Genomic DNA, 15,979 nt, shown 5'->3' with positions numbered 1-15,979 from the left:
AAATTTCTTCATTAGCAAGAAAGAATTGGAATTCTCTTTATAGGATGTATCAGCCTTATACTTTTTTTGGCCAACCAATCTTCTACATGACAATTTGCATCACGTTATTTTTTTATTATAAAAAGAGAATATGTTTAAAACCCATTGAATTGATTAGTTGTATTGCTCTCATCTTTTATAGCTTCAACCATAAAATTATAATCACTTTCTATAATCATTCTTCTAAACTCAAATCTCCAAGAGGTTATAAATTAACCACCTCTCGAACAAATAATTAAGATAAAAAAATATTAATTATTTTAACCATAATCAATTTACCCACATTAAAATTACTTGATCATGGCATCAAATTGCCCCGTTACATTATGGAACAAGCATTTACATTATCATCACTGAAGAAGGACATGACTTGCTCCTCCGCCGTGTTTGATGCTGCGGCTGACGGCGTCACGATATTGACGTTCCGGACATAGCCGGCCGGCGCCCTCTTGTCGTAGACACCGGAAACATAAGGAAAATGGACAAGATGTTGAGGAACATAAGGCCAAAACTCAGCTCTTTTCTTGCCAGTTCTCCTAATCCTCTTTAACACCTTGTTTGGATCCACATATCCACTCACTGTCACACGGCTTTCTTTTCTGTTCACCTCCACAGATTTCACCCCTACGGACAATAAAACAAGATAAAAAAATAAATTAATTTTGTTAAAATTTTATAGGAGAGAATGGATAAATTATACATATATAGTAAAAGTTAATTACAGGTTTTAAAGAATGAACACTTGAAAATTTTGTAATATGTTTCCTGCTTTCCACACGCTAATATTCTACATAACCATAATGATAATTTAAAAGTATATCTCAATATTGTAAATCACTTGTTCTGGTAATTTACAAAAGGATAATATACAAAGGGAAGGTCATTAACATCTGTACATAATTAGAAGTTGTTCCATTTAACCCTGCTTCATGCTCAGTAGAGAGAGAAAGGGAGGAGAGAGAGACCTTTCATGCGAGTGACAGCATTTCTAACTCTTCGTTCGCAGCCATCACAGTCCATTTTAACTTTGATCTCAACAGTCTGATGAAACCAAAAGAAAGAACCAACAAATATTCAGAACAGCCATATTTGAAAAAACCAGAGGGGAAGAAGAGGAAGAAGAGAAGATATATATACTATATAATATATATAAAGAACCTGCATTGGTTTGCGCCTGGCCTGGTGACTCTTACATCAGTGCAAAAGTTTCGAGAGGTAATCGAGTGTGCCCCCATTTTCCCTTTGTGAGAGAGAGAGAGAGAGAGAGAGAGAGAGAGGAGAGAGAGAGAGAGAGAGAGAGAGAGAGAGAGAGAGAGAGAGAGAGAGAGCACTCACAGATCACATTTCAGTGTGGGGCGTACCTAGCGATCTTTATATAGCACCTTGCCTCATAAAGTTTGGGACACACCATGTTTGATTATATTCTTTAACCCACTTACATCTTTGTATGATTAGTTTATATATAACAGTTTCCTTGAGTAAATGAAAATTGGACTAATCATTAAGCACTATATATATATATATATATATATAAAGAACCTGCATTGGTTTGCGCCTGGGCCTGGACTCTTACATCAGTGCAAAAGTTCGAGAGGTAATCGAGTGCCCCCATTTTCCCTTTGTGAGAGAGAGAGAGAGAGAGAGAGAGAGAGCACTCACAGATCACAGTTCAGTGTGGGGCGTACCTAGCGATTCTTTATATAGCACCTTGCCTCATAAAGTTTGGGACACACCATGTTTGATTATATTCTTTAACCCACTTACATCTTTGTATGATTAGTTTATATATAACAGTTTCCTTGAGTAAATGAAAATTGGACTAATCATTAAGCACTTATTGGAATAATGTTAAAAAACATTTATAAATATATTTCACGTAAATCGAGACATAATTCGTTTAGTATATTCTGTAAATCATGATTGAAAAGTTACTTATAAGCTATTCAAAATAAATTCTAAATTGATTGAAACAGTGATTTAAGGGGTACATATATAAGTTGAATTGGGGTCATCCAATTATAATTATAGTATAATTTAATTAAAATATAAAAATATATTTATATACGACCTTGAAAAATTCGATATTGAAATAAAATAGGTATTAATGCACAAGTTAATGGAACATTTTATAAACTATATAAATCCAACAAAATAAAGTAATTAAAGTATGAAGTTGATATACTACTATTATTTTAAACTTAAAATGACGTCTTTTTAGGATTAGTAAGAACAGAAAAAAAAATATAAAGTTAAAATCAATCCGGTTGAACCTTCTAAATTGTTGACTAAAATAGTCAAGGCATTGGTTCATTAGTTTGATTGGCCGATCTTAATTACATTTTATAATTTATTGATTGTGCTGCTTTTCATGATTATATAAATTTAATATGAAAAATACTTGGGTCAAGTTATTTATATTTATTGTATCAAGTTTTCCAATTACACATAGTTATATATATATATATATTTTCATGTGAGTTTATAATTAAATATTGTTAAATGCTAATATTTAAAAAATAGAATATATGATTATGCATGATTGAAAAACTTGACATAATAGATATACAAAATTTGACATGCCAATTCAATAACAAGTCACGAGCTGATAAATAATGCTTTTTTGCTCCTCTTTTTTTTCCTTACATGTTTGCTTTTATTTTTTAATTACTCATAGTAATATTTTTTCCATCATTTTCTGTGCTTCTTCCAATCTTCAAGCATTTTAAATAAGTTATCTTTCCTAAATTATTATATGTCCTTTATATAGTTCGGGGGAAAAATACAGACATGGTGTAAATCATCATTTTATGATTTAAATTCTTGTAAGAAAAAATTCCCTATATTAATTATATTATAATTTTTTTAAAAAAAGGTTGATGACAGAACATAAAGACTACTTTAAGCATGCAGAAATATAATATGTTTATGCAAGAAAGTTTTCTCTAATTTTACATCTGTATCCTCTAAGTTATGCAAGCTTATTAATAGATTTAGGAATCATTGTGGAAAAGGAGCAACTTTACTCTCTAGTGCACACACTTTAAATTCTACTTGTTTTTAAACATATTAAAATAAAATAATAGAATTGTACATTTATTATATTAAATTTAAATAATTCAAATGTTGCTCGATAAAGATAAAATCATCTATTACATATATTCCAAGCATCAAATTATGTATCTAACTGGATATTGAAATTTTCAAGTTGTAAAAGTATATATGAGGATTTTTTTTTACCAGCAGTATAAGGATTCATGGACTGAATCAAATGATTTAAAATTGAAAAAAAAAAATCTACCAAAAGGATTAGTCATTAACATATAAAATATCAACACTAGAAATAAATCACAAAACATCAATTTTAATTTTCTTTTGGTTCAAACTTCAAACTCAACTTTAATTTGAAACTTGTGCATTTAGAAAATTTTTACTAAGAAGATTCTACACCCATAAGGTTTGACTAGACTTAATCTGAAATAGTCAAAGTCTAATGTGAGCTTCGAAAGCCAATTGATATTTAAAAAAAATAAAAAGAAAAATTAAAAGGGCTTAGTGCATATTTGTGGGGAAAAAAGCAATGTTACAAAATTTAAATTAATATAGAAATATATAAAGCAAAAATGATGAATCTCCGGGAAGTATGGTAACTTTTTCACATAATGAGGAATTGAATATAATGAGGATGGGGCTATTGTTGTTAACTCGTTTATAGTATTATTCTTGAGTTTGTACGTATATTAAATTTTTTCAAAAGGGTTTTTGTGTTTTCTTTTCATTTCGTTCATTCAATAATGTCACTTTCTTTCTTTTTTCAATAATTCACCATATAATAAGTTTATCATGGCCGTCCATTATCTGTGCTGTGTGTATATCCTCAAAGCCCTCTATCTTACTCAGCAATAATTTCAAGATGAGCTTTATTTGGTTCATAAAATAATTATACTACCTTCGTTTCTTATTATAAAAGCTTATTTGACTTTCAATTTGATCTTAAATATTAGACCACAATCCACTTTGTCATTCATATTTATTCATTTTTCTAAAATAGTCCTTATAGTAGTTGTACATATTAAATGTTTCATCAAATAGTAATTGTAGCTAATATTTATAATCAGCAAGAGTATTTTAGGGAAAAAAATATCTATTTATAATAAATAATTAACTTGACTAATTTTCTTAATCTCCTCAAGTTAGTCAACTAGGTCTTATATTAAGAATAGGAGGTAGTAGTTAATTTTTTCATGTAATTATACTTCTTTGTAAATAAATTCAACAGACAAATACGGTTGAATCTAAGCTGGAGGTTTTTTTTTAATATTTAACATCCCATAAACAAAATTTTGCAACGAACCCCTGTAAATAGAAAGAAAATTACATTCAGTTTTTTTTTTGAAAAAAAAACTTGAAAAATTCTGTTTGGAGGTTTTATTGACTAGAAGTACATAATATGTTTTTACACAGTAAGTATCGATTCTTTACAAGATTTCATATATAGAAAGTACCAATACTTGAATTTAGACCTTTTAACCAATAAAATTTTCAAAGACTTTTCACTGATTTGTTTTAATTTTTTGGAACCCAACATAATTTGATTTGATTTAAAAAAACAGAGAGAAATGCTTAGTAGTGGGAAAGATTCATTATTCTGTTACCAACTTATAGTATAAAGACAGTATTAGAAGTAAGAATAAAGAAACAAGAATTTCTCAAAACTCCACAAGACATACAAAAACCTGAAGAAACACCATCCAATGATCACAATATAATTCCTTGTTGACTTTCTATGGCCTTCATGCATTTTCTGGAACCCTTTTTTTGGGGCCAAAGTCTGTAGAGAGATATTCAGATTCTTTCAAACTAATTTCCATTTTTGAAAATTGCTCTGTCATTTTCACTTTCCCATCATTTTTTTAACTTGTTCTGTCACATTACTTGGTTCTCAATTAATTTCTATATGCGACCCATATATCTATGATTCAACTTTTTGTTGTCAAAAAGAGAGAATTCAGTATCAACTTGATTATTATACACGTTATTTATTATTTGATTTTTGTATAAAATGCAATGTGAAATGTTGACTTATAAATTGCATTGTGAATATTGTGAAACCTACGAATATGATAAATTATAAAATAATATTTCAAAAAAAATTAATATAAATAAACAAATTGTATGGTCTAAAATAAGTTAGATTCAAGGAACTCTACCACCATTCATAAGCTAATGAGCTTCTAGAAAATGATGCCATGATTAATGAATAATGATAGATGATGAATTAATGCTGAGTTTTTAGAAAATAATGATACATGCATTTACTAGTGTTTATATAATTATACCCCCTAATTTCTTGTTCATAGCCACAAATAATCATATATAATGTGGAAGTGTTAAAATCAATACAATATAAAGCAATAGACTGAATAAATATTATTATTTTATTATTAATGATTATTTGAAGCTTTTTTTTTTATACATTTATATGATATATGTTACTATTGAATCAATTTAAATATTATTAGGCCTATATGAAACAACTCCTTCAAAGAGGTCTTTCACATTCACATAAATTTGTGATTAACTGACCATCACTCTTTTTATTAGAATAATTACCTATTACTTCTTAACTTTTTAAACCTTGTTTAAAAAGAAAATTTATGGATACTATTACAAATGCATGAAATTTAGAAATATAATTACATTTTATATTATTATAATTAAGAAACTTTTGAATTTTTAAATTCAACTGGGACAAAAATAATATTAAAAACTTTTGAACAAAGAGAAATCTTTCAACAAGTTGGGGATTTTAATTCCGTGGCAAATAAAGTTCAAGAACCAAAAAGAAATTTAGTCAAAATTGTTTAAAAACCAAAAGCAATTTTACCCGTCACAGAAACTAAAAGCAAGCTTTTACGACAAGGTAATAATAATAAAAGTAAATCCCCTGAGAAAAACTCATGGTTCATTGATGGCTATTGAAAAAATAGTAACAGCATTTGAATCATACAAAATTAGTAAAGATAACAAAAACCTTGAATCAAGTAAAACTCAAAAGAATTGATTTCTTAAACAGCTGGAGAACTATATTAAAATCTTCCCTCTGTGTTACGATTAGATGGCCTCTTTTAATCTCTTCAATTTCTGTCCCCGTAATCCATTCCAGAAAGCATCTGCCTTTACCACCTTTTTCCCTGGAAGCTGAACTTCTAATACCTGATAGTGTAACAATTACTATAATCAGAAAACATAATGATTTGAAGTAACACTGAACTAGCAACCCCTTATATATTTGTTGGGAAGAGAAAGAAGGAAGAAACATAACTAATATCCTGGCACATGAAAATCACGTGACTCTCAATATCTCTCAATGACAGGCCTAAAAACCTATTAAAACAGAAATCTGATTCTTTTTTTTTTTTTTTTGCCCTTCAAATTCAGTATGGCCGTGTTTTCTAAGAACGATGACAAGCCTTGCGCAGATGACACAAACAAATGCAATCCAAACATGAAATGAAAATGCTGAGCCATTCAGGAATAAGATATCCCAGGACTCAAACAACTAAAATATTTCCAAATGACTAGTGAATTTGAGATTTCAGACTATGTTCCAGTTTAAAACCCTAAACCCTATACTATAAGCACATCAATCATAAATACCACTATAATATATATCATCTCCTAATAGTCATCTAAAGTTCCTTGGATACTGGATAACTTTCAGGATTGCCATGAAACATGCCATTTGTCTCCAATCTCCATCTCCAATTCAGGGGGATAAATACTGAATAATTATAACAATGTTTCTAGGACTTGGTTTGCTGAGGATTTAGGAAAAGTTACTCCTCAGACTTTTGGCAGGCATGATTTAATTTCAAACAGATGTTATACCATTAAAAAAAAAAGTGACAAATAGACCTTAATAAAAACTTCATGATTGATGGTAAAAAGTAAAGATAAAGAACAAACCTCCAGTGCTGTGCCCTCAGCACAAGGAAACACCAATGCATCCTTGGCAAATGTAATATCATCTCCTTCTTTGGGAAGTACACTTCTGTGAATACCAACTCGTGTGGTTATAATTTTAAGTTCCAGTGTTTTCTGCTCCCCATTTTTCTCAACTAACACCTTTGCTCGAGTTCCTGGCCACCCTGCAAAAGCACGAACCTAGAATTTTTCTACGTCATAACTTCACAGTTCAAATAAAATCAGGAAGCTCACCTTATTATGTAGAACTAGTGCTTCTTGATCAAAGGATAACCAAGACTCCTCTGGATTTATCTGCATAAAGCACCGATGCTTAGAAATAATTCCCAGTTATGAAGATGTTTCACCAACTGTATACACTAGAAGCAACAGAAAGCAACGGAATAGACTCCCCTAAACCTTCAATGCTTTAACGTGGTCTTATATTGCAGCTAACAGCTGGAGGCAATTAAGTAAATTATTTATAAAAAATACCCAAAAAAAAAGAAGTAATATTAACAAGGAAATAGCCAACAAAGGAGCTCATAATCATCAGTCTTTATTAGTAATGGAGTGCTAAAGGAAGACTTGAAGCACAAACAAACTTAAATTCAATTAATCTAATTTCATGTGATACTAAACAGATAATTGATGTCCATGTCAATTGGTGAATAATTTTTCAATTGATGATTTATTTTTGCACCAGTAAACATACATTGCCTGAAATAAATATTCAGATACACTATGCTTTTAAGTCTAAAGCAATATGTAGCAGATTGCTAAAAGCATCTGATGAAACTAGTATCAAATATCAATAGGAGAATTCATTTCCATCGCCATGGCCAAGGGGCACAATTCAAGCCAACTGTACCTTTGGAGCCAATGTAGCCTTATTGTGATCTTGAGGTTGAGCTTTCACCCTTGCAGATCCATCAAATATGGAAGCAAGTTCACGGACAAGAAGTTTTGATCCTGCCTTATCAAAGATCCAGAACTCGTTAATTGATGAAAGTAAAACTATATCAGGCATAGGGACTGCAAATAGCCTACCACATCATGGGAGAGAAACAGGTAGATAAATAAAAAAGTAGCCCCAATTATATAGACATGAGAACTGCGGGAGAAAATCATACCTTCAAAAAACAGCTGAGAAAGCAAATCAGGCGCCTGCAAAGATGTCTAAAGATTAGTCAGTGGAGGAGAGAAAGGACTATAGTTTCACCAAACAAGTGTGTTGTGAGAAAGTTATGGAGGGAGAAATTTATGGTGAGGGCAATTCTTGAGTAAAACATTCTAGCCAATATTGTACCCTAAATAGTAAATACAAATACAAGCACTAATCTGAGTAAATGATGCAAATATTTTGGACGACTACATCTTAAGTGGAACAAAGAGAAACACATACCTTAATTTGATCATCGACTTCAAACCGTTCATTAGCAATGATTGGTCCAGCATCAAGTTCACGAACAGTGAATGCTAATGACACTCCTGTTTCTTTGACACCATCCTAATATAGAAAATAACAATGATAAAATGATGTCCACCAAAAAGAAAAAAAAGAAGAAAGATAAAATGATGAGAGAAAACTATAAGAAAATAAAAACAACAAAAAAAGGTGATAGAAACCTGTAATGCCCTTTGAACAGGTGCAGCACCTCGGTACAATGGCAACAGGCTAGGATGGATATTGACTGTTCCTGAGCAATTTACATGCGTGATTTAGAATTTGGTAATTAGAGCTGCAGATTTAATTGTTGGGCAAGAAACAATCTGATTTTTACTTTAGAGCATTACAAAACGAAGTAAAATATACACAGGACTAAGGACTTCAAGATCTATAGGTGGAGCTTAACATTTGTAATATGAACAGCTTCTCCTGAGGGAGAGGAGAGTATGGGATTCCAAACGCATATATAATTAGAAAGCATATCATTCAAAAAATGTTGAACAGAAAGGCCGATATGAAAGAATTCCAACAAAACTATGGCACAACCACATGGTTTTTTAATTTTTTATTCTTTTTTATGTATAAAATTTCATTAAATGTTACATGTAAATTAAATGCAAAGAAACCATATTATTCTGCTACAACTGTGAAGAACCCTTTTATCCCATTGATTCAGTCATTGGTCTAATTTTAACATGCTTTAACCTGTAACTTGAATTTAATTAAGGAGAGTATGGTCTATCCTGGATGCAGAGGATGTTTAACTAGGAATATAAGAGGAAAGTATTGGTTAAACTTTCTAGATTGAGAGAAAAATTGCTAACCCAATGGTGGTATGTTTAGAAACTTGCTGGGCAGTATATTCCCATATGCTGCAGTAATGCATAAGTCTGGTTGCAAAACTTTCAAGTTTGACAAGAAATTGTCCTGCGTGGAGAGAAAACATGAACACCCATTTTTTATTATTTTTCATATGCTGCTGTAACAAAGCTTTTATAGCTACATTAATATACGCTAGAATTGACAAGCTTTTGATTGTGGTCGTCATATGCTAGGATTAAAAAACTTACAGCTAGATTACCAGATGCAAATGTCTGCAAATACTAGACCTTGCCATCACAATGTATTTTAATTTGAGCAGCCAGCAATTACCCCTCAATTTATTCAATAAGCCTCAAGCCCTCATTGAATTTCTATGAACTTACCTTTTGGTTGATATGTGTTTCATATGAAATTTAGGATTTTGGCCAATGATAAAGGCTACTGTGAAATCTTTTGTAGCCTTCATTTATCGCTACGAAAAGATTAAAATTAACCAGCCGTACTGCCTCAAGCAATGAAAGGAACTATATAGTGCTTTGTCCAGCCTTCAAAGCCCAGAATATTACTCATTCACCACATCAAAAAATAACTGTAGCCAATCCCCAGGATTACATACACGATGGAATTCATCAGCTACTGACAACAAAACAACATTTAAACTCATTTCACAAATTGTATTTCAGATAAGGAACTCAAGTTAATAATTACCTCCCCAGCCCGTTCAGGTGTGAATATAAAATCAGAGGAGAAACCTCTATCAAGAGCATATTTTGCCAATGGGGAAGGCAGCAGCTTTTTCCCCCTATCCCTTCTAGCAGGTGGCTGGGTAACAATAGCTGCAACCTAAATCCTACCAAATTAGTGATTGATGCCTCAATTTTCTAGTCTCTGCTTAAATATATAGATTATGCCTCTAAAACAGTCAAGTTTAAATGCTGGAATATAAAATCAAAATTTTCAGATACCACTTGTTTAGCATATAAATAGGTAGAATTGCTTTCAAGCATGGAAGAGGGGGATTAAGATAATACATGTCAGATTTCCCTTCCTTTTCTTTTAAGTTATGCTTTCCACTGAGCATCCCCATTTCCCCGGGATGATCCATAAATATCGATAATGACAAAATGCAGCTCCATTGAAGACCCATCACTTAGTCAAAAAAACTATCGAAGGAAAATGCAAAAAGAAGAAAGAAAAAGAGAAGAAATAATGTTTTGGTAGTGGTAATACAACATAGCACAAGCCAGAAGGAACTCAAATTGAAACAAAGCACATGGCAGATGCAAATGGCACTTTAGCTATCCAATAAGCAAAACCCACTCCAAGTTCTCCTCAAGTCATCCAGCAAAAATTCAAATGGAAATGTGAACAATCAAAAGCAATACCTCAAATAAAGAATCTGATGCACTAGAAGCGTTGAGAAGGGCATCAAGGACAGTTGCTGAGACCTGGTAATTTAAGACATTGAAGTAAACAGCAAGACCGAGAGACTCTACGAGCGCGCGCACAGAGAGAGAGAGAGAGAGAGAGAGAGAGAGAGAACCTGCGGGGAACCCAAAAGGACAAGGGACTTCTTCTTGGTAGAGAGGGAGAGAGAGGGAGGCGAAGTAGCGCTCTGTAAACAGCAAAATCGGCGAATCATCGATGAAGAGTGCGTTGCAAGGTTGGCTCGACTCTGCGAGCACCGTGGGTCTTTCCCTTCGTTATCCAGAACAGGCTAAGGCTTTAGGTTTTCCACGTTACCAAACTGAGCCGGTTGGGCTAACTATCAAGGGCATGTTTAGATTGCAGTTAGAAACTGTAAAAATACTTTGGAATCTGTGAAACTAAAGTTACAAACTAACTTGGACAAAACTGTTGTTTAATTGGACTAACTTTTCCAATCAACTTCTGGCTTTCAACTTTAGTTAGACTCAACGGAGAAAAATCTGACTTTTCAAACTGTAGTTTCAAACGGTGATTATTAAAAATGAGCACCCCAAATTTATCCTCATATTTTCTCCTTGCCTCATCTCCTTCTTTAGCATAATTAGCTTTTATTCAGACCAAGTGAATTTTAATTTATATTCATGTTTGTCCATTATGTGTATTTAATTAATTATCTACAATGTGTTTTCAATTTTTTTTGTAACAAATATTTTTATTTTATAATTTCACAAATAAAATATTTATATTTTATCATAATAATTTTACGTATTTTTTAAACTATTATCACATTAAAAACATAAAATTTCAAACACTACTATTCAATAAAGTCTATGCCCTTTTCAGATATTTTACAACTAAACTAACTTTTCTATTAATTATCCAAATAACTTTTAACTTTTTCAACTGATTTTTTAAAAACACCTATCTAAATATACTCTAACTGACTTTTACTCTAATTTCAGTTACAAAAGTCAGTTAAATTAAAAGTCAATTTTGCCTAACGTCAATCTAAACATACATTAAATAAACAATACGTGACCTACTGCAGTGCTTGGGAGATAAGCCTAGTCGAGCTTGTCCTCGATGGAGCTATCATCCAAAACCGAACCGTACCCTGTCCCCAATAAAAGGGGGGGATTCATCACGGTGCTTGGGAGACATCCTAGCTGCGTCTATGTAAACATCTGATGAAGACTCACCCTGCTCAACACATTATAAGCTCGAAGAAGTTGAATCAAGCACTCTGAAGTGGGTTAAATTTCAAGCTGCCTAAAAGTTTTGCATAAAAAAATTGTAAACCATCATAACTTGAGCCCAAAAAAATCAACTACATGAACATTTAAATAGCAGCTCGCATGATTTGGAATGAAAATAGGCTCGGCTAAACTTTAATTAAGTGGGCATGGCCTGCAACAGACATATAAAGCTTGATCTTGGGCCTGAGCTAATGTATAAGGTTTTTTAGATTTGAATTTGAGCATTCAAAAAGTCTGAAATTTTTTTAAAAACCTACTTAAAATGCAGGCTTTTAAATAGGGTTAAATGTCTATATTCCAAATTCATATATAACCCATCAAACATATTAAGAAGCATATGTTTCTCACTTACAATATAAGAGTCTTAGTAAGAAAAAGAAAAAAATGTAGTGACGTTAGCTGACCAAACAAGTAGAAATACGAATAACCAATCATATGTTAACTAACTAAAGAGATACATTTTCTAAAATTAACCAAGTACAACAAGTGGCATATAAAACTAGATTTCACTACTTTTCATTTTTTTGCATAAACTATGGCAAACTTTTCCCATTGAAATTATAATACTGCCTTCAGTCCTAATTATAAGGGTTAATTGACTCATTTGAAGAGATTAATAAAAGAAATTAAGTTAGTTATTTGTAATAAGTAGGTGTTATTTTTCTTAAAATATCCTTAATAATCAAGTGTATTGGCTAGAACTATCATTGTTAAAAGGACTATTTTGGAAAAAAAATGCATAAATATGAGAGACAAAGTGGATTATGGTCTTATATTTAGGACCGAAATAAAAGTCAAATAAGGTTTTATATTAAGACCGGAGGTAGTATTTTATTTAAGCATCACTAAAATAAACTTACAACAATTACTATGCTCTAAGGAATAATGCAAATCAAGTGAGAGGAAGTGAGCTAGCATTACCATCTTGAGTGATCAAGAAGAGATGTAGAGGTGAATGATGGAAAATGAAAATATTGATTTTATGTATGAATGTTGTTCAGCTCAAAAAAAAAAAAAGGTATAAATGTTGTGATATGAAACCTAATAGTTATATTAATAATATATATAATTAATTTAAATTAAAAAAATTCACTAGGCCAAACCTGTAAGCTTCTGAGTTAAACTTTACGAAAATAAGCTTAACTTATTTGCCTAAATAGATTCAGAAATAAGCCTGAATACGAGTCTAACTTGTTTATTAAATAGGCTAAGCTAAGCTTACTTCCACCTTTATATATGTACCATATATATTTTTGACACACATTGTCCCATATATAAGTATATATATATTGAGAACCGATATTGATTGATGTGTAATTATACTGATTACTAATGAAATCTAAATTAACTTTCCACTCATCAAAATCAACAAACTCAACGGAACGGTAAATTTTCGTTTCCTTGATTCGTTCCTAAATTGGTGAATTCTCGCGATTATGAAGGTCAGGTAAGAAAAGCGGCAAAAAGGGGTAATCTTATCTCTATTTTGTTGGGAGTGAAACTGTACTGTTTCGGAGAGCAGAGCTCTTTTGCCCCGCCATGGCGCTCTCGTTCTCTCAATCGCTCTGTCATCGTCCTCTGCTTCATCGGAATCTCCCCTTTTCGCCGCAGGCTAATCACATACCTGCATCCAAGCCCGCCGCCGGCTCCCTGAAATTTCGCTCCATTCGTTGTTCTTCGCCATTCAACGACAAAACTCGCATTTCCCTCACAACTTCCGACTATACCAAAACCTATTTCGACTCTGCAATTGGTGACCCTCTCGTTTGTTGTGCCCGTTCGGGAGGTACTTTTTTGTTTCATTGTTATTTTTCTTTTCTTCCTCAGTTAGTCTCATTATTTGTCGGTTTTCTTGTATGCGATTGGGTAAAATGTGTTGATTTTTCCTTGTTACAGCTTAAATTTGATAATTTGTAGTCTAAATAGCGGGAAATCATAATGGAAGAAAGGAAGGATCCTATCCATCATGAATTAGTAGATTTTCGAAGAAACAAACACTGGTTTTGCGAGTTAAAAAGGCCTGTTCTTAATTGCTCAATTTTTCTTTTCTCTTGAATTATATACTAATATGATAAATTCTTAAACCTCCTTTTAATGTTGCTATCGTGCTACAAGTCATTCTTGAAAATTTTCTCTCGAGTTTCTTTTTCTGAACATGCCAGCTTCGAGAATGTTGAGGGGATGGATATCTTATTGTGGTAGCCTATGACAGGCGTCCCAATACATTTTGGTGCAGTTTTACCTTTTAATAAATCTCCGAATAGACCATTGTATATCTATATTCACAAGTTCTCATTAACTTTTTCCTTGTCTGTACAAATTCATAAAGGAAAATGATAAAACTAGTTTGTTGTATGCTGTTTCAAATCCATTGCAATAATGAATGGTCTCTTTATTGGGTTTGGGTAGGCTTGAGCACGATTTCTGGTTCACCCTTTTAGAGGTTAACCTAGCTCTATCCAACAATTGAGAAGCTCACATTCTCGAGCTTGTGCTACAGGATTTGATTTCAAGTCTCAATTTTAGCCAGATTGACCTCAAAGAAATGTTCCAATCTCCTCACAACTAATATTAATTCAAAAAGGAACCTCCTAGTTAGTTGAGTTTTTACTTTTCCTTTTTTTTTGGGGGGGGTGTGTGGGGCCTGTGGATAGTGATTACAGTCTCCTTTATACCCTTTGCCTAAATTGTAAGTCGGCAGTAGATGACTAAAGGTGCATAATAGCAAATACAGGGAATGCTGGCTGCCTTGTGAGATAAGGGAATTCACTACTCCCCTCCCAAAAACACACACACATTACTGGTATAAACTTGTGCATAGAGCACTACAGAACAATGATCCCTTCCTTCATAAAAGAGGGTGTCACTTGTGAGTTCCTATTTGTATGAGAAATGGGATACAGATATGAGGTATTTTTTTAACTCTCTTTCACACAATGCCTACTCGGAAAAATCTCAGAGAGAATTGGTTTATGGTATTTCAGTATGCAGGTGTGGGTGTTATTCTGTACGCTTTTAACATGTTTTGAATGTAAACCCTATCTATTTCCTGCCTAGAATAACTTGGCAAAACATTTTATAAATGAATATCTAATGCTGCAGGCAAGGATGATGAAACCTCAAATGTAGAGGCATATGCAGTAGGCAGACATATTCGCATGTCTGCCGATAAGGCTAGACGAGTGATTGATCAGATTCGTGGACGTTCATATGAAGAATCACTCATGATATTAGAGCTCATGCCTTATCGAGCATGTGATGTCATCCTGAAATTGGTGTTTTCCGCAGCAGCAAATGCTAGCCATAATCTGGGTTTAAACAAAGGAAGTTTAGTTATCAGTAGAGCTGAGGTCAATGAAGGTAAAACCTTTAAAAGGGTAAGACCCGTAGCTCGTGGACGAGCTTATGCAATTAGAAAGCGAACTTGCCACATAACCATTGCAGTGAAAGGTTTACCTAATGAGGCTGAAGTGGAAGCAAGTCCTGCTTAATTATTTTCTGCGACTAAGTGTATGTATGTATGCCTTTGTATGAACTTCTTTCAACCACTACGAGGATGCAAGTTTTATGTATTTTGATATTTATGTTCTTCATTTGCACAAATGTTTAGGTTCATGTTGATCTTGATTTGTATATTTTTTCCTACTCTTCTCAATCAGATTCAGTTGTTTTTCCTATGTTTACTTTCATGGTGGCATGGTGCAGCGCATGAACCTTGTATATCCTCACACTCTCTCTTCCGGATTCCCATCCCTGGGAGTGGGATCACTATCTATCAGGGTTGGACTTTGGATCTGCATTTCTTGGGCCGGATTATTTAATTAGGATTTTATGTTTAATTAAATATATAAATTACTGTTAAAAAAAATAAGTTAAATTAAAATTAATTTATTATCCAATATGGTATTTATTACGAGATTGTTAATTGAGGAGAAGGAAAGGAATATTTTCTAAAGATGAATATGCCAGTTTTCTAAAGAAGGAATAGGAAAAGTTTCCTATTATAATGTTGCATAGAGAA

General features: G+C 32.5%; 3 protein-coding genes across 4 annotated transcripts; 1 reads left to right on the top strand and 2 right to left on the bottom strand.

Moving 5' to 3' along the window:
• Positions 1 to 234: 234 nt before the first annotated feature.
• On the bottom strand, positions 235 to 1,616 carry LOC114741442 (heavy metal-associated isoprenylated plant protein 21-like). The gene is made up of 3 exons (XM_028929708.1): positions 1,579 to 1,616; positions 1,005 to 1,080; positions 235 to 663 (listed from the first exon to the last, which is right to left on the bottom strand). Exons 1-3 carry the CDS (start codon positions 1,582 to 1,584, stop codon positions 359 to 361), a joined length of 387 nt encoding a protein of 128 aa, XP_028785541.1. The 5' UTR covers positions 1,585 to 1,616; the 3' UTR covers positions 235 to 358.
• Positions 1,617 to 5,966: 4,350 nt separating this feature from the next.
• Positions 5,967 to 11,040, bottom strand: LOC114741434 (methionyl-tRNA formyltransferase). Of its 2 annotated transcripts, none has more exons than XM_028929700.1 (11): positions 10,818 to 11,040; positions 10,660 to 10,722; positions 9,983 to 10,117; positions 9,277 to 9,379; positions 8,632 to 8,702; positions 8,408 to 8,512; positions 8,136 to 8,181; positions 7,874 to 7,974; positions 7,258 to 7,317; positions 7,006 to 7,203; positions 5,967 to 6,252 (listed from the first exon to the last, which is right to left on the bottom strand). In XM_028929700.1, exons 1-11 carry the CDS (start codon positions 10,914 to 10,916, stop codon positions 6,151 to 6,153), a joined length of 1,083 nt encoding a protein of 360 aa, XP_028785533.1. In that variant the 5' UTR covers positions 10,917 to 11,040; the 3' UTR covers positions 5,967 to 6,150. The 2 variants fall into 2 exon arrangements, with proteins under 2 accessions (XP_028785533.1, XP_028785534.1); XM_028929701.1 differs by having other exon boundaries at positions 8,136 to 8,169.
• Positions 11,041 to 13,421: 2,381 nt separating this feature from the next.
• LOC114741435 (50S ribosomal protein L22, chloroplastic) lies at positions 13,422 to 15,641 on the top strand. Its single transcript, XM_028929702.1, has 2 exons — positions 13,422 to 13,744; positions 15,061 to 15,641. The coding sequence occupies exons 1-2, from the start codon at positions 13,498 to 13,500 to the stop codon at positions 15,447 to 15,449; spliced, it is 636 nt and encodes a 211-aa protein (XP_028785535.1). The 5' UTR covers positions 13,422 to 13,497; the 3' UTR covers positions 15,450 to 15,641.
• Positions 15,642 to 15,979: the final 338 nt, after the last annotated feature.

Source organism: Neltuma alba, unplaced genomic scaffold (genome assembly GCF_004799145.2).
Source record: "Neltuma alba isolate B1F8T4 unplaced genomic scaffold, ASM479914v2 tig00003392_pilon, whole genome shotgun sequence".
Lineage (NCBI taxonomy): Eukaryota > Viridiplantae > Streptophyta > Magnoliopsida > Fabales > Fabaceae > Neltuma > Neltuma alba.
This window is presented reverse-complemented; position numbering and strand designations above follow the sequence as displayed.